This window comes from Leptonychotes weddellii, chromosome X, assembly GCF_054177405.1.
Source record: "Leptonychotes weddellii isolate Sample4059 chromosome X, ASM5417740v2, whole genome shotgun sequence".
NCBI lineage: Eukaryota > Metazoa > Chordata > Mammalia > Carnivora > Phocidae > Leptonychotes > Leptonychotes weddellii.
This window is the reverse complement of record NC_138385.1, coordinates 47,219,310-47,238,871: the sequence shown is the minus strand read 5'-3', so window position 1 is coordinate 47,238,871 and position 19,562 is coordinate 47,219,310. Positions and strand designations below refer to the sequence as shown.

At 35.8% G+C, this 19,562-nt stretch overlaps 1 protein-coding gene across 3 annotated transcripts in view; it reads right to left on the bottom strand.

The window, feature by feature from the left end:
- Positions 1 to 466: 466 nt before the first annotated feature.
- CHM (CHM Rab escort protein) overlaps positions 467 to 19,562 on the bottom strand; it is a 191,340-nt gene continuing 172,244 nt past the window's right edge. Inside the window, exons 13-16 of one of the 3 annotated variants that reach the window (XR_014141263.1) lie at positions 16,833 to 16,931; positions 10,537 to 10,697; positions 8,027 to 8,170; positions 3,889 to 4,015 (exon numbers count right to left, since the gene is read on the bottom strand). Coding sequence is in view for 1 of the 3 variants with exons in the window: in XM_081808560.1 (XP_081664686.1) it covers positions 3,824 to 4,015; positions 10,537 to 10,697; positions 16,833 to 16,931 (452 nt within the window). In the remaining 2 variants the exon portion in view is untranslated. Of the gene's footprint in view, positions 4,016 to 8,026; positions 8,171 to 10,536; positions 10,698 to 16,832; positions 16,932 to 19,562 lie in introns of those variants that run through there. The other 2 variants (XM_081808560.1, XM_081808561.1) reach the window with 2 other exon arrangements.

The window sequence follows — 19,562 nt, the reverse complement described above, 5'->3', positions numbered from 1 at the left end:
CACCCATTTCAAACAGAATGAGATCTGATGCTGGCATCTAGAACAATTTGCTAAGTAAATCAACCCAGGTATCATTTGATTTTGCCTTTCTCACAAACCTGACAGAGTTGACAAATACTTAGAAACAAAACCAAATATACAGCTGGACAATTGTTTAAATAATAGACTGATATCAATAAATCAGTTCCAAGACAATCTTTAATTTCTTGGTATATATGCAAAGTTTTTTTTTTTTTAAGATTTTTTATTTATTTATTTGACAGAGAGAGAGAGCGAGAGCAGGAACACAAGCAGGGGGAGTAGGAGAGGGAGAAGCAGACCTCCTGCAGGGCAGGGAGCCCGATGCAGGGCTCGATCCCAGGACCCTGGGATCATGACTCGAGCCAAAGGCAGACGCTTAACGACTGAGCCACCCAGGCGCCCCTATATGCAAAGTTTTAATAGTAAAAAAATAGGAAACCACACCTGAAAGGCATCAGAACACTTTTATTTCTTCTGAAAACTTACTGCTACAGTGTGAAAATTATGAATAATCATTTTTATGCCTTTGAAGTGCATATAAGAAAATTAACGTAGAGATAAATTATTCAATATCAACAGCAGTAAATGACTTATAAGAAAATTGTTTAATTCCTGCTTTAAAGGATCAATACTTAGCGATCAAATTTCAACAACATTTTTTGAGGTCTTTAGGACTTTAGACAAAGGGCTGCCTTCTTGGGAACTATAGCTATGACAGAAGTTATAATTATTAGCATGGTCATTATTTTAGATAAAAGGCTGCTAATCTCAGAAACTACCATTCTAGAAGTTAACCATTAACATGGCCATTTCACTATGGGTAACTAAATATCATCAGAGATGGGGAAAATTTTAACTCAGTTTTCCTATAGAAAAATACCTACATTTATAATATCTACCTACCTACCTATTTGCTTTTCTGGGCAGGCATGCCAACTAGATAAAGACACAGTAGCAACACAGGGTAACTGGTTTTCATGTAGATCACTAAGCTGAATGGTATTATCATTTTTGGTTAATAAGAAGCATGTATAACTAAACATTTTAAACACATGAATCAAAATTCTTTGATGACAATATTCAAAATTTTAAATTAGCTACTGAGATTTCTGTATCACATACAACATATTAACTCTATTCATATAACTTCAGGCTTATGGTTTTACAACAAAACCAAAAGATTTTTCCTTTTTTGGCTTAAAACTATGAAAAAAAAGATTTACTTGCAGTAATTAAGATAGCTGAAAAGAAAGCTCTTAGAATAATTTCTATTACATTCTGAGGCAACAAGAAATATCTAAAGTTCTCTACCATAATGTTTTTAACAGCTGTGTAATATTTTAATCACCATTAACCATATTCAGGAGCTTTTAAACACTTAAATAGTATTTAATAAATAACCCGGAAGAGAGATTATGATGCTGGCTAATGGATAAAATAGGGTACAATATGGGTTGGGCCATGAGACCTCAGAGCATCTCCTTCCTTGTCTACATATAGATAGCTGCAGTAAAGCTGTCATAGTCTTTCTAGTTATTATTCTGGCCTACCCTGATTGGTTGCTTACATAAATGTGTATGCTGCATTCAAGAAGCCTTAACTCTTAGACTATAACAAAGTACAGTATCTTAATTGGTGCAACTTACTGCAATTGTATTCAGACTCAATACTTTCATATAGTGGAACCTTTTATATTGCTTGTATTGAGGGGCAGGGAAAATACCTGGTGCTTCAAGGTAGGTATTGTGCATTTAGCACACGGCATAGTTGGGTTTCAGGAAACATGATTTGACTTAAGAAAGATCTGAGTCTATATAGCAAAATGGATTATAATGTGATTCTACTATCCCTAATTTGTAGGACATTATAAAAGGGGAAGAGAGGGAGCGGGCCAAAGACTTAGGAGATGGGGTGTACAATGGGCAGAGGAGTTAGGAGCAGCCTGAGAGGCTGGGAAGGTTTTCCTTCCATCTGGATTCAGCTATATCCACAGGGGATTGGAAAGGTGAGGCAAGAGCTACATTCCTTGGTTCTTTCTATTTTCTATGAATCTGTGACCTGAAAGAACTAGCCTCCTTTAAGATCTCTGAAATCTGGAGAGGTCATAGCCTCACTGCAACTGTGTGCTTTCTACTGTAGCAATGGCTCTCTCATTGGTAATGTAGGCCAGAATGCACAATAAACTTTTTATACATTTAATTATTGAAATAAATCCAAAGTATTGCTCAAACAGAACCATCAGAACTTGGCATGTGGAAAAATTTTAACAGTCACTGTCATTGTAACTAGATTTGCCGGCTACACAGAGCCCCAACATTTTTATGTTAAGTGTATATTAGGGTTTACCAACGGTCATACTGTATTCAGAGTCCTTAGTGGTTCAGGTTTACCTAGCAGAAAAGGAATATGAAGAATTTAGAGTGCTTTCCCTACTAAGATTCAAAACCACAATTCCATGTTACTATGCTTACTGGTCTACAAGACTATAAAATACTCATTTAGGAAACAGATTTTTTTTTTTTTTTTGCTTAGTTGCAATAAAAACACTGTGATCTACTGTGTTGGGGGGGAGTTGACAGCAGACAATTATTTGCTGCATGGGATTTTTGATATATACCTCCAAGTCAAGGGGAAAACAACTTTTTTCTCCCCCAGAACTACCATTCTATGGATTGAACTGTATTTATCTTCAAAATTATTCTCCTACAGTAGGCAACGTGTTACTATTTCCACCTTACATATGGAGAAAATGAGGCCTATTAAGTTAAACAATTTGGGGGCGCCTGGGTGGCTCAGTCGTTAAGCGCCTGCCTTCGGCTCAGGTCATGGTCCCAGGGTCCTGGGATCGAGCCCCGCATGGGGCTCCCTGCTCGGCGGGAAGCCTGCTTCTCCCTCTCCCACTCCCCCTGCTTGTGTTCCCTCTCTCACTGTATCTCTCTCTGTCAAATAAATAAAATCTTTAAAAAAAAAAAAAAAAGTTAAACAATTTGTCTAATATCATCAGTAGTATAGCTAGAACTAAATTGGGTCCATACACAATTAGGCTTTAGTTACCTGACCAGACAGAATTTCCACATACTGATGAGCATATCCAAATCTTTCCTTCCATTTCTTCAGTCCTATAAGCTTTCCTAGTGTGTAAATGATTCACATACAAATATCACTACTAACAAAAAATGTTGAGTAATGGACTCATGGTTTATTTGTAAAAATGTGTACTTTAATATTGGCATTTTCAAGAGTTCTCAAGATAGAAAACAAACCAAACCTCTATTCCAAACATAGGCTCCTGCCTAGATCATGATACTTTAGCTTTCCTCAACTACATTTACGTGTGCTTTTATCATTGGTGTCATCATGCCCATACCCATGAAGAAAATAGAATTAAAATAATCAAAGGAAATATGTGACCTGATTCTGAAGATGCGGCTTTCAAACAAAGATCCAAAGAGGTAAGCAAAAGCTTTCTGAATATGACAGAATTATTAACAATGCATAGGTACACTTTCATATCCATAGCTACTATACTCCTGGGAACCCATCCATTTATATTTATCTGCTAATTCTACAGGTTTGGTAACTTAAAGCAGGTAAGCCAATGTGCTTTATAAGTGTTTTGTGTTCTTACAATGTCCTCTTTAAGGAAAATCCCCTTTTGGATTTCTATGACCTGCTTCTCTTGGTAATTATGTATGTCAACTGGCTGCTGTTTTCTAACATTTTTCAAATAGTTCTTCCATGAAGAAGACTCTGAGGCCAGGAGGAATTTCCAAAGTGGGGTATTCAGTTTGGCATATATCCATTACTGAGAGGCCTCCTCTGGGTTTCCCAGGCTTGTGCTTTCCTTGGGAGTCTCTGAGTTAGCTTCTGGTAGGACACTGAATTCAGAAGCCTCTGATTGTAAACTGTCCCCATCAATGATAATGTCTTCAGGATTTGGTGGGGGTGGACAGAAGTCTTCATTGGGGCAGATTAGCTGGAAAAGTGTTTCAGCCTGGCAAGGGAAGAAAGGACAAAATAGTTTTTGGATATCAGCTTAAAATGTATATGCCTTTCTGAAATTATTTAAAAAATGAAGTATCACCCTTGAAAATTTAAGTTATAGACCTTTATCAAGTATACATGACCTTCTAAAAATCTGCTTTCAGAATTCCATGACTTCTCTCCAATTCGATGCATGCATTCAGGCCCACCATTAAGTATATCAGTACTTGATCAGATTATCAAGTGTTAGATAGCTGAGACTTTAAGGACATTCATTCTACACATCAGTAGAAATACAATTTCCTTTAATATTCTTTATGTAAATTCCCAATAGAATCTATTTGTGATAGCTGTACAATTAAACTTGGCATATAATAACTTTAACAAGTCATTAAAATCAAGAAAATTCTTATTTGTTCAACTATTTGCTTTTCTGGTATAATTTAACTCCCCCCGGGCTTTAAGGAGTATAACATGGTGTTCAAGATCACGGACTCTGAAGAGATGGCCATGTGTAAATGCTGGCTCTGCCAATTAGTAGCAATGCAATTTGGGGGAATCCTTAATCAACTTTTGAGCCTTGCTTTCCTTGTTTATGAAATGGCAGACTAAGCCTCTATATAATATGGTAGCTGTTATCTCTGTTATTAATAATAACATAAGTTAAAAGGTCAAGATTTTATTTTTAAAGATTTTATTTGAGAGAGACAGAGAGAGAGAGAGAGAGAGAGACTGCGCACACGTGTGAGTGCAAGCGGGGGGCGGGGGGGGGGAGCAGGGGCTGGGAGAGGGAGAGAATCTCCAACAGACTCTGCCAACATTGGCCGATGCGGGCCTATGTGGGGGCTTGATTTCGTGGACCTGAGCTGAAACCAAGTCAAACGCTTAACCAACTGAGCCACCCAGGAGCCCCAGAATGTCAAGATCTAAGCTGAGCTTAGTCTGGCAGGATAAGAGAGTAAGAAACTGAATGTGATTTTAATGAACACACACGCATGCACACACACATACACACACGAAAGCAAATGTTAACAAGAAACATTGCTATTCTATTCTAAATATACCCTTACTTTTATTTAGATGAATACAGCTCATTGAGATAAGGGTCTTTGCCATACTAGGGAGCTTGCACTCTATCCTATTGGTAAACAAAAGTCATTAAACCGTTTTAAGGTATATGCTTGTTTTAAAGGCAACGTCTTTCTGTACCACTTTAATCCTTCTTCCTGACATGCACACAAAGTCATCCCTTAGGCCAGGTGTTGACAACTATGGTCCACAGGCCAAATCCAGCCTGCTATTCTTGTAAATAAGGTTTTATTGGAACACAGCCACTCTCATTCATTTATCTATTTTCTGTGGCTGCTTTTCCACTACAATGGCAGGGTTGAGTAGCTGCAGAAGAGACGACAGGAGCTGCAAAATCTAAACTATTTACCATCTGGCCATCTAGTGTTGGTAGACTCAGGTAGTTGGTCCATCTGGGAATTTAAAGTGACATTCCTTGGGAGTGGGTGGAGGGATACTAAACAGAAACTTTTGAGCTTTGATGTGAAGTTGAAAGAAGGGACAGAGAAAAATACTTTCCCTCTTCAGTATAAAGGGTATATTTTTTGGACATGCCATTTTACTGTGACTATTTTGAAACTAAATATTTGAGATGCCTACTTTACTCTCCACCCCAGGAACTCACCACAGGTCTTTGCTGGAGAAACTTAGCTCTTAGAAGCAGGAGGACTGAGGTCAGAGCCTCTATCTCATCCTTTAGTTCCTCTTTTTGTCTTTTATCTCAACCTTGTCTGCCTATAGAAGTTCTCCCTCCCTCTTATTTCCTTTCACTCTCTGCATGCAATCAATGGCCAAATCCTGACAATCTTATCTCTTAGTTCTTGACTCCATTTTTTTTTCCTTCCCTAGAGATACTATAGGCATACATCATCTTTCCCTTAGGTAACTGCAACATCTCCGAACTGGTCACCTCGCCTCTAGGGTTCCCCCATGTAATCCATTTCCATGCTGCCTTCAGAAGGGGTCTATGGAAATGAAATTCTGGTTATGCCACTTTCTGGCTTAAAACTCTTCAATGACTCCCCATTTCTTAAAAGGATAAAAATCCAAGATCTTTGCTATGGCATACAAAACCCTACAGGCCTATTTCTCTAGTCTTATCATTCATTCCATCCCATCTTCATCTTTCAGACTTTTTGCTTCACTAATACCTACTTATGTGCACTTTCTTAAACATGTCATGTTTCTATCATGGATTGGTGCAGATGCTGGAATGTTTCAATTATCTTCCATTTGTATGGGGAATTGCTACTCATCTTTTATCTTCCTCTCTGCAAAGTTCTTTGACTCCTAAATAGAGCTCATGGCTCCTCTGTATTATTTTTGAACTTTGTATATTATTCTATTATTGCATATACTGTACTGCACTGTCATTTGTTTACATGTTCTTCTCCTTTACTAGCCAGTGATTCCTTCAGGGATGACAAGGACTGAAGGAATCAACTCTGGATCCTTATTCCTGGTGTGGAGTAGTATTCCAATATACATTTTTTAAAAAATGAACTAAAGAACTTTTAAAACTGTATATTGTAGAAATGTTGAACATAAATATAATAATTATTATTACTACTTTACTTCTATTCCAGTTCCTCTGTGTCTCACACCTTCTCTCCCTTTTGTTACCTACCTGTAGGATACATTTTCCTCTGGACCTCAGTCCCTGTGGCTGATTCCACACTCTGTTTCCATATATCCTTGTCATAATCTGTCTCCTAGGACTGCTAACCAATTGCAGGCTGCTGCACCACCCTTATTTGCTTTCTACCTGCTTGTGGAACTCTCACCATTAGCCCATCTGCCATTGGTCCTCACTGATGCCAATTTCCTACAGCCAGCCTCCAAAATCCTTCCCACCTCCTTTCTCTTACTGCTGGAACCTTTTAGGGTCAACTGCCATGCTCTGGAAGGTCTATCTAATACTTCTTGGTCTGCTGTATTTCATTTGTCAACTAAGTCTCAATTGTGAGAGCTGTCATAAGTAGAGGTTAGTTCAGAGGCGTTATTAACTTTTAATCCTTTTTGCCCCCCCCCCCACCTTTTTTAGAGAGAGAGAAAACATGAGTGGGGAGGGGTAGAGTGAGAGGGAGAGAATCACAAGCAGGCTTCATGCTCAGCATGGAGCATGATTCTGAGCTCATGACCTGAGCTGAAATCAAGAGTCAGATGCTCAACCAAAAGAACCACCCAGGCACCCCAATCCTTCTTGCCCTTTTAAGCCAAAATCTAGCTTAAAGAGTAGAGAGTTTCATGTAGTTAAAAAAGTTAAAAAGGCATAATTATATTGTGACTTGGTTTCTTTATATTGGGAAGTATAGAGAGGACACACTGAGTTACTGAAGACATTCCCATGTGTATTTAACATACATCTAGACAAAACAAAACAAAAATATTTTGTCAATCTAGCAGTTTAATATATTTAGGATGTATCCACATTAACAAGATGAAAGTAGCACAGCACAGTAGATGAATGTACAAGCACTGGGGTCCAACAGACCCGAGTTAAAGTTCTGGCTCACAAATTTACCAGATCTGTGATCTTTGGACAAGTTATTTAGCCCCTTTGGGTCTTAGTTTCCTCATCTGTAAAATGGGCATGTCACAGATACTTACTTCATAGGGTTCTGAGGACCAAATGAAATAATATACATGTGATGCTTAGGATATTGTCTGGTACACAGAAAATGCTCAGTGAATGGTAGCTTTAGAAAATGTGACACCTAAAATTTCCCTCTCCCTCAATGGCAAGAGAAAGTGAACGATACTGCAATATGTGAGCAACTTGATAGGTCATATGATCTATAAAACTAGTCTTCAATTTACAAATTCTGTACCAAAAGTCATAAACAAATTGCTAATATGCCATAAAGACAACATTCTAAATGGTGGTTAGGCTGCCCACATCAGCCAATTTAAACCATTTTACACCTGAAATATAATACAAAGAGTACATTACTATATAATTATTCTTGTTCTCGTGGTAGTGGCACCTCCTAGGAGATGGGGGCTCCTGAAGGAGGAGTGAGCTATCAATGATCTTGGGAGTAGAGAACTATAGACCAGTCTGTTCATCAGTATGTGTGGGTAAATGAGACACTACCTGTATTAAGAAAAGAGATATCATATGTCAGTTTCAGAAAAAAAATAAAAAACTGAAGTAACAAACTATAAATACCAGCAAGTCACAGAATCACAATTTTCACTTAGGCTACTTATGCTAGCATCACTGTGGTGATAATATCTTGGTGTGCTCCTCCTGCACACAACTTTAACTTGTATTAAACACAGACCACTTTATATTTTTTAGTATGTTTTCAAATCATAAATAGTTCCATATGAACACAAGGGAGACAGGTCTATGCTATGCGACATCTATACATTTACAAATAGGAAAAGCAGCTGCAAACTTGCTAACTGGTAAAATAAAGCATTTGTGAAAAAAAAAGAAGTCTGCAAGTGCTTATGTTTACTACATAGACAAAGCCTAGGTGATGCTCTAAGAGCTTTTATAGACAATTTGGAAAACAGAAGTTATCAATTAGTGACTAGGCTGAACATAGGATGAAATACTGGAATTAGAACACAAGTTTATTTAAATACACTGGCTATTTGTAAATATTATTACTGATGCCCTTCAAAATAGGTATTATTTCTCCCCAAACTGATGTGAGGTTTAAAGCTATATAACAATTTAAAACTACTCACATTTACTAGTATATAATTAGTACCAAAAGTAGCATTATTATTGTTTTATACTAGGATAACACTGAAATCTACCTTCTTGGGAAGCAAATTACCTCATAACAAAATTATCCTTTAATTATAATCTTCTAGCTGGTTGTTAAGATCACATTAGCATTTGTATAATAAGTCCTTATGTAAAAAGCCTTCCCATTTTGGTTAAAAAACATTACAGTCCACTCAGGAATAAAAATGACTTAAGCTAGGGGCACCTGGGTGGCTCAGTCAGTTAAGCATCCTACTCTTGATTTCAGCTCAGGTCATGATCTCAGAGTCAGGAGATGGAGCCCTGCATCAGGCTCTGTGCTCAGTGGGGAGTCTGCTTCTCTCCCTCTCTCTCTGCCCCTCTGCACACATGCTCTCTAAAATTAATAAATAAATCTTTTTAAAAAAATGACCTAAGCTATCTGCCTGAAAACATGTTGGCAATTCTGCTTGGGAAAAAATGGAACATCAAAGCAAAAATGCCTTGGTCATTTTAAGCCATAAATGTGGAACTTGAACCATCTCAGGTTCCTATTAAACTAATAGAATGAATGATGGATGACCTCCCACTTTTGATATCACTGATTGAATAGGATTATCAAGGATCACCACTAGACTCTGAAGAGAGAAACAAAGAATGAGGCAAAAAAACTATAGATACATGGGGTCATGGCCTTGTTACTATGATTAAAAATTAAAGGGTCAATGAGGCCATTTGCTCCTATGAGATCCCTGCCACTAGTTGGATTGAAACTTCCATCTGTGGTCTTAATGTTAAATTATTCACTTACTGATTCAATAGACAGATATGCCAACTGTATCTGTGAAAAGTTTAGACTTGTGCCTCAAAAAAATATATTTTATGTTCTTCTCTTCCTGTCAGGTACAAAGAAGTGTATTTATATATACAAATGGATCTTCATCTGAATGGAATCATAGTTCACTTTTGTCAGCTTGTGTTGGCTTGTGCTGTACCAGTTCATAGCCCTGCCCAGAAGTGCTGTCACAAAATTCCACCTTGATTTAACATATTCCTCAGCAGCTATGACAGTAACTTTTGGGACACCAGCTTGTGTCAAAACATTAAAGGAATCATGTTAACTCTGAAAAACTTAAGTTACATGTTCTTTTCCAAAATAAAATGTTTTAAGATCATTTAAAAATTATATTTTGTATGTGATTAGTTACTTAGTTACACTCCTTTTAAAATGACTCAGAGGTTAACAAAGAAAAAAGGTTAGTGATTTCAAAATAATAAAACAATAGGCCTACAGTTTAAATTAGAAGGAGGGCATGTACTGCATGGAGCACTGGGTGTTATACGAAAACAAACTGTGGATCACTACATCAAAAACTAATGATGTACTGTATGGTGACTAACAAAATAAAATAAAATTAAAAAGAAGCAATATTTCTTTAGAAAACCGGCCTAACTTTAATTTTTCAGAATATGTATTTCTAATGTCTTCCATCCTTATTCCCACAATGGAACTCATAAATGCTCTCTTGCAAATTCATCATTATAGTCCAGAATGTGAAAATACTGGATACTATATTTAAAGTATATTTAAAGAAGTTTGGTCATTTATAGGAAAAAGTTTGGGGGCAAGTTACAGAGATGGTGTTAAATGACAGAGACACTTTTCTAGTCTTTTTTCCCACATCCCAGAGGAAAAAAACAATTCACTTTCCCAACCACACCAACTTTTTAACACAAAATGAGAAACACAAAGAGCTTACCTGTTTGACTGCATTATCATTTCCTAAACCACAGTCTGGGCCAGAGCAGACATAAACGTTGGACGGTAAATCATTATAAGAGTTCCTGCTGACATCTGAAGAATCTCTCATATTGAAGTAAAGAGCCCACAGAAGTCTTGGTTTTTCAACTTCTTCATTTTCTAAATGTAGACATACATTTTACTTACATCTATAGCACAATAAGCCTGTCAATTAATACAATATGTAGCCAATTACTAACAAAGCCATGACTATATAGTGTAGTAAATCAGAGCTTTGTATGTAAAAAATAGTAAATCTTTATCCACACGCTCTAATACATGTATATATTTCAAGCAATGATGGCTTTTCAACCTAAGACAAGTTAGATTTTAAAAATTATTTTGATTACTAGTAAGTTACTTAGATGTAACTCCAATTGTGTTCTCTTGAATTTCTATTATTTCTCCACAGTAATATCAAAGCATTTCTGAACACATTCATCCTTAAATTATTCCACTGAAGAAGATAAATTTTATGTTTCACATAAACAAACTAACTTGAAAAAATTATTAAGTCAATGATCTATACAGGATTATGAGATGTCCAGAAGACATCTATAGAGACAGGAAGTAGATTAGTGGTTACTTAGGGCTGGGGGAATTGGGGTAAGTGAGGGATGACTGCTAACAGGCATGGGGTTTCTATTTTGGGTGATGGAAATATTCTAGAATTGACTGTGGTGATGTTTGAACCATTTGGTGAATATATTAAAAAACATTGAATTTTACACTTTCGGTGGGTGAACTGTATAGTACCGTGGATTATATCTCAATAAAGCAGTTATTAAAAATAGTATATAAAGGATTAACACATTGATACCATAACTCACTAACACTTTGTCCTACTAGATTATAAAAGTAATGGCAACCAACAACAAAAATAAGGTTGTGAGACTTAAAGTTGTTTTAGCACATACTCTCTCATTTAACAGTGAGAATCTATTATGTGTGTTAGGCTTGGGCTAGGAGACAGAGATGCACAGATAAAGCAGAGTTAGTCCTTAGTCTCCTGATTTTTCATGTTCCCTAATACAGAGGGCCTAGCACAAAACAGACATTCAATGAAAAATTTCTATATTGATTTTCATCCTGTTTTCAGGTATAATCAAAGTATGATGTGCTTATTAAAAGGTTCTACTTTATTAATACCTAAAACCTATTCTTTGCTATCTTTTTTTTTTATTTTTATTTATTTATTTGAGACAGAGAGAATGAGATACAGAGAGCATGAGAGGGAGGAGGGTCAGAGGGAGAAGCAGACTCCCTGCCGAGCAGGGAGCCCGATGCGGGACTCGATCCCGGGACTCCAGGATCATGACCTGAGCCGAAGGCAGTCGCTTAACCAACTGAGCCACCCAGGCGCCCAACATTGTTTTTTTTTTTTTTTTTTTTTTAAAGATTTTATTTATTTATTTGAGACAGAGAGAATGAGAGAGACAGAGAGCACATGAGAGGGCGGAGAGTCAGAGGGAGAAGCAGGCTCCCTGCTCAGCAGGGAGCCCGATGCGGGACTCGATCCCGGGACTCCGGGATCATGACCTGAGCCGGAGGCAGTCGCTTAACCAACTGAGCCACCCAGGCGCCCCTATTCTTTGCTATCTTAATAATTATTTCCTTGCCACTCTTCCTCAGAATGTTATAAATTTTCTTTGCTTGAAAACAAAAAATATTGCTGTTAATATATTTACTGACTACAGAATTTTCTTTAGCCTGAATCTGAACAAAAATTCAAATTCTGTACAGTGATCACAATAGATGTATATAAGATTACCCAAGACCATGGGGTACCTTGTGAATCATAAAGAAAATACAAAACGTATAATTATCTAGTTAATTAGCTCTTATTGTTAAATTGGTAATTAATGTAGTGAAATTCACAGCTAATTGCAGTATTCAATTAATAAGAATGCCCAATTCCCCAATTCAGGATAAACACGATTTTGTTATATTTAAAGTATACCCGGGTGCCTGGGTGGCTCAGTTGGTTAAGCGACTGCTTTCGGCTTGGGTCATGATCCCGGAGTCCTGGGATCGAGTCCCACATCGGGCTCCCGGCTCAGCGGGGAGCCTGCTTCTCCCTCTGACCCTCTCCCCTCTCATGCTGTTTCTCTCTCACTCACTCTCTAATAAATAAATAAATAAATAAATAAAATCTTAAAAAAAATAAATAAAATAAAATATCCTCACTACAAGAATACCAAATATGTTATTTTTCTAGTTCATTTTGAATAATCCATAATTATTAGTGTGACAGGATGAAGAAACTCTGAATGGAAGAAGTGATTCCTTATGATGTCCCTTCCTAATGCTAAAATCTATTGAGTCTAAGGTATCACTAACTTCATGTAAACACATGACAGATGGTGAAACCTATTTACTGACAAAATAAAGGAACTTAAGGAACTCATATTTCACAGCTAAAACCATATGGCTCTTAGTAAATATATTGATTTTCAGTTTAGTTTCACTAAATTTTATGGGAAGACAATTAAACATATCGCCTGTGATTTGCAACACCAGACTCCAGGAGCACTGCAGAAAGAAAAGTGGGCTAAGGTCTGGAATTCCTTTAATATTGCCCAGTCCATTTCTAAGCATACATTAAGAGAGTTTATCTTGTATTTCATGAAAGTTCCAGCTCAAAGGAGGGCTTTCACTCAAAAGAAGTTGGGAAAAATGAATAATCCAATAGACTATAGGAAAGAAATTTCAAAGAGGTTGAAGCATTGAGAAGGAACCATGAGAGAGATGAAAAGTTGACATAGGCTGAAGATAAATGCTCTAGATAGAAGGGAGTTATCAGGCTTTGACCTTAAAACCCTCAAGAAGACATATAATTGCTTCATCTTTCTTTGAGGTCAGCTGGAAGGCAGAGAGATAGTTGAAAAAATAACATGCAGTTGTGAACTACACAGTTGTCAAAAAAATATTAAAGCTGCTGAGGTTTGGCTAGGAATATATCACCTAACCAGGAGTAGAACTGGTTTTCTGTAATAGCTCATTTCATCAGTTAGATAATGTAAAGGACTGAACAAGTAAAAGGTAATTTAGAATAAGAACTTACGCAAATTAAACTGAGATAAGTACAAAATAAGGTAGGCAGAAAAAAAAATCAACAATGTCATACCAAATACAAGTTACATGCCATATTTAGGAAGAGACTATTTTAGCAACATAGCAGAGCAGTGTGAGGACAAGAGTGTAAGAGACTGTCACAGCTGTGACCTACTCTGGATACAACAAATACAAAAAGGAATTAAGATAAGGCATTTGACTTCTGAGCCCAACAATTACCTAACATCCTTATCAGCCACGAACCTCAAAATAACACCTGTAAGAGTAATTTTTGTTTTTAGGTAGTTTTGTATTTTGAGATAGGACATGAGTGAGATGGGATGAGATAATTCCACATGCCATGCACAATCAAGGGAAAAAGAGAACATGGTGCAGTAATGATACTACACTGTAGACATTTCAATATATAGTACTAATGAAATTCTTGTTTCAATTCATATAGAAAATCTCAACTTCCTGGGTAAAATAAGAAACCATTTAGGATAGTTATACCATTGCTCACTCAGTCCTTTGAAGGATATTCTGAAGTCTGGAAGAACTAATCCAGACTGGTATGAATGGTGAGCAATCACCTAATTTTCTTACCTATGCAATCAGGTTGATTAGACATAGTAACAGCTGAAATTTCTTTGGACAAGGAAATAGGGAAGGGTTTAGAGATCTCTGATGTTCTTAAAGGAGGCTGGGGGTTTAGAGATCTTTGATGTTCTTAAAGGAGGCTGGGAGGTAGGGCTCTTGGAAGTATTGGTACAACTGCATCTTAAGACAGCGTATGTCAAGAGCTCCAGCTGACACCTTAAATGTGAAAAAGTAAGTAGAAGGAATAGAGGGAATACCATTCACAAACCTACTGAAATTTCTTAGATACACCAGCAAAGAAGTACTGTATTTGAGAAGAGAATATGATCTTTTACAATAAATAAACTTCCTTGCAAGGTAACTAGGCTGACTTTCACAAAGGCTTATGAAGTGCAGCACTAAACAGAATGTAGAACTCTAAAAGAAAAAATAAGCTCAAGTGATGTTATTCCTTTGGCACACATTTTAAAACAAACATTAGGAGAAAGGAAGGGAAAAATGAAGGGGGGGAATCGGAGGGGGAGGTGAACCATGAGAGACTATGAACTCCGAGAAACAAACTGAGGGTTTTAGAGGGGAGGGGGGTGGGGGAATGGGTTAGCCTGGTGATGGGTATTAAGGAGGGCATATATTGAATGGAGCACTGGGTGTTATACGAAAACAATGAATCATGATCACTACATCAAAAACTAATGATGTATTGTATGGTGACTAACATAATAAAATAAATTAAAAAAATAAAAAAACTATTTACAATGCTCTAAAGCATAAGATTTCTTATTACTATTAAATAATTAAAACATAATAATAAAAGCCACTAATCTGTGAAAATAGGTGCTTTTGCTACAGAGAAGACTGTGCTTTAATGCACTAAAAGTTGATATTGCTCATAAAGTTCTTTCTCATTTAGGCAGGAAAATGAATTGAGCTCTCTTCTCCAGGTGACTTTGCCTCTTTGACCTGCCATGGCCCAGTGCTCACTTTATCTGGTGATTCATTTTCAATAACTCCAACAGTATTTGTTCTGACATTTTAATTAAAATATGACCACTACCTCATCCTGATGATAAAAAGGTCTATGTGTGAGTGAAAACTAGCTTTTTAGTGCCTCAGTGCACCTGAGGACCCCTCTGAGCACATAGTTCTTACTAAAGAATTTCACTCAGGTTCTAAACAATACATCATTTCAAAATGGGATCACTTTAACCATTAAGATTAATGTTTAAAAATCTAAAATGACTAGAGGATGCCAAATAATGAATATGTAATTTCCTCAGCTTGTTTTTTTTTTTAAAGAAAATTAAATGCATTTAAAACGTGAAGAGCAATGATCCAAGATTCAAATTTAGTGTATTATTGGGACTATCACAAAATGAAATTAAAACAAAAAATTATGAAAAATTTCAGAAACAAGGAAAAAATTCAGTTTTGAAAAGCAAGGTAATCAAAGCCAAGGATAAAACCATGATTCCATATTAGGTTTAAGAATATTATCAGGTATCAAAACTTCGCAATCAAATTTTTAACAATAATTCAAACACTTATATATGAGACTTTCCAATGAATAAAATGTAAATATGAAACAAACTAAATTCCAAACTAAAGTGAAATAAAGTTTCAGATTTCAGGATTTTGTTCACGTAGCTGAAAAAGAAACTATACTGATATTAGTTCTTAAAACGGAGTTTTCTTATGTAAATATAAATGCCCCACGACATACTATCTCTGCATTAAGAAAACAAATAAGACACATAGGAAATGAACTAAAAGAAAATACAACAGGTAGGAGTAAATAAATGGTTGCCTGAACAAACATAACATCCAAAGGAAATAAAGATATATGACTCAGTGAGGAAACTGCTCATGATTCAAGTGGACATGCAAACCCTAAAATGAAAATCACCCTCGCTTCATATAAATGAATAATATCCATTAGGCTACTTTTTGATCACTTACACCCTAAATACACTACAAATAATTTGCTCCATTCATAGCTACAAGAGCTCCCCTATGATACGAGGAGAAAAATTTAAAACTTTGTGGTTGAAAAACATTTTTCCACTATGAGTAAGTAGCACAGTGGCACATATATTTTGAGAGCTAAATATTTATCACATCACTAGCAAGCTATACATTAAAGGACAATTATTAGAGGAGGGATTCCTACATTTGTCAATTAATATTGTAATATTATCTCAGCTTTCTTTTAAATGAAGATAACTTTTTCTGATAAAGGTATACTCTTTGTGTAATATCTGTAAAATGAAGAAAATTAAAAGGAAAAAAATAAAAGTTGTCCATAATTCCACCAAAACTGAGAGATTTACAGGCAGTCTTTTTTCTACACATGTGAGTATGTATGCATATAAAAGTATATTTTTTGCACCTAATTATACATGTTGTGTGTAAAACATATTTTTCCTTTACCATTACAGAGTGAACATTTTCCCATTTTTAGGAAGAGAATGTGCTCCTTCATGCTACTAAAATGTGTAATACATCACATTTCAGTCCAGGTTGCAGAAACCTTCACGAGATATCTAAGAGGAGTAAAGTTGTTATATTACCTTTTCATCATGAATTGCTGATTATTATTCTTACCTATCTCCGTTTCAGTATATGGAGTAAACAATTTCTGCACAACTGGTTCTAAATCTTCTCTTGCTGTTTTAGAAGATGTACAAGTCAAATGAACCAAATCTGTTTAAAAAAAAAATGTATCTTGAGTTCCTATTACACACATTTGGCACTAAACTGGTGCCAGGGGAAACAGAGAGCTAAGCAAGTCATGGCTCCTGCCTTTAAGGAATTTATAATCTAGTGATGGGAACATGTAGAAACCATAACAATATGCTATATGTGTTAATAGCTAAAATATGTGTTAACTAATAAAGAGCACACTAAGACCCAAGAGGAAGTAGCAGTTGGTGGTTCATTTTGTAAAACTAGCAGAGTAGAAAATCTTAGCAAACCATTTATTCATAGAAAGAGCTTAACTTATCCTTATAACATTCCCAAAGAGGCTGGATAAAGGACTGCTAAGCAAAGTAGAAGTATGTAAAAAAGATTGAAATGGAGTATTTACCTAGAGAACACACTTCATATTCTTCAGATGGAAGAATCCATTTATATAAACTTTACTGATAAGTTAACATATCTATTCATTATAGGGTTTTCTAAGAAACCTTTTCGGGGAACACTGCTGGCTAGGTTTGAGTGATACATATACTTGAAAGTCCATAAAATGGCACAAATGAAAGCAGTATATAGTATTTTCAGAAATCCCAAATCACTTCCTTTTTCCATTTACAGATTCATGGGGCCTGGCCTTGGAGAATGTTTGCATTAGAGAATATCATGAACAAAAAAGGCCCTTCATAGGAGTAAAGTACGGTAGCCTAATACACTTAGAATTGCTAAAGCCCAACACACAAATATAAAGGAAGGACAAAAAGTTCTGTGTACTGAAAGAAAGGACTAAGGGGATCCCTAAATGGGAGAAATTCTTATGGTCCAGGAAAGGGCTTGGGGTAGGATAAAATAATAACAGAAAGAATATATTAGAGAACAGTATAAGTACTGAGAAATTCTTTCCCCTAAAAAGCCAGTAGAAAAGTATACTCACTTCTTTTCTGAAAGTTTAGACCAGTAGACTTTTTTTTTAAACCCCAGGAAGACAGTTCAAAGCTTATCATGGAAGTTGACATCAGAAGTGGATGCTCATTATTAAAATTCCATTCTAAGCATAAACTGAGGACTCTTAATAACCATCTGAGCTAAAATCAAATTTTGTAGTATTTTTTTTTCAGGTCCACCAAAAAAAGTGATATTCTAAGAGGGTTTCTATTTTATTTAAGAATAGTTTTTACATGATTGTAACAATGATTCCTATTGATTCTGGGATATAGTAGGACGTATGGTACTAATCATTTCAAAAGGTATAATAACCTTCACAACAAAATTATTCCTAATTAACTAAAATTTTTCAAATGCCATATAACTTTGCTGGGAAGTTTAAACGACCTAGGTAGTTGCTGAATTAAATGGGGTATATAACTAGAAAGGCAGAAATTCCTGATAAAACTTCAGAGAAACTGTCCTGTCTCATAAAATACCAATACTCAGGCCAAAGTTCTCAATTTTTCAGTTCTTCCTATTCAATTAATGTGTACTAGAGAAAAAGCAGATGAACATGAATATAAATAAAAGTATATATTTAATATCTTAAGGGTAGACTACTGGTTCCATTTAACAGGATATATAAAAGAAATATATACTGGAGTAATTACATCCTTATATTTTGTAACAATATTATCATAGTTTGGTTCAGGGAGTGCCACCAAAAATTTCTAGTAGTCAAGTCAGATTATCACCTTACACTTAATGAATTTTATAACAATTCTTAGAAAGAGGAGTGCCTGGGGGGCTCAGCTGGTTAAGCATCTGCCTTCGGCTCAGGTCATGATCCTGGGGTCCTGGGATCAAGCCCCTTGTCCAGCTCCCTGCTCAGTGGGAAGTCTACTTCTCCCTCTTCCTTTGCCCCTCCCCCCAATCATGCTCTCTCTCTCTCTCAAATAATAAAATCTTTATTTTATTTACAAAATAAAATAAAAATAAAAAATAATGTAAAAAAGCAAAAAACAATTCTTAGAAGAAATACTAAAACATTCATAACGTGAATTCTAATGTCTGAACATGGATTCTGATTAGATGCTACATTATTAATTGACCTAAAAATTTAAGGTATAAACAACTATTTTTTTTTTCTCCCTACACTTCCTGCTTTTCCTGTTATGATTAAAGTAATATAGACTACTACTTATTTAGGAAGTTATATATGAACCTCATGGTAACCACAAACCCAAAAACTATAATAGATACACCAAAAATTAGGAGAAAGAAAGCCAAACATAACACTACAGAAACTCATCAATCACGAAGAAAGTAAGAAAGCAAGAGAGGGAAAAGAACTACACAACAACCACAAAACAATGAACAAAATGGCAATAGAGATACCTAGCAATAATTACTTTAAATGTATTATGTGACTTTAATTCTTCTCCACAAAATTAACTTGCTCAATAAATGCTAAAAATGACTACAAACAACATCAGATGGGGCAGGTGCTTTCCTAAAAGCATTACACTTATTAATACAAATCAAAAACTATTACTAAGATTGCAGAAGATACATCAGAAGTGAAAATATTACCCATTGGCATCATGTAATATTATAACTGACTCAAAATTTTTTAAAGCTTGGCTCTAACTTTTATAAACTATGCTCCTTTTACTTCATTTAGCAACTGCTTAAAGTCTTAATCGTCTTAAA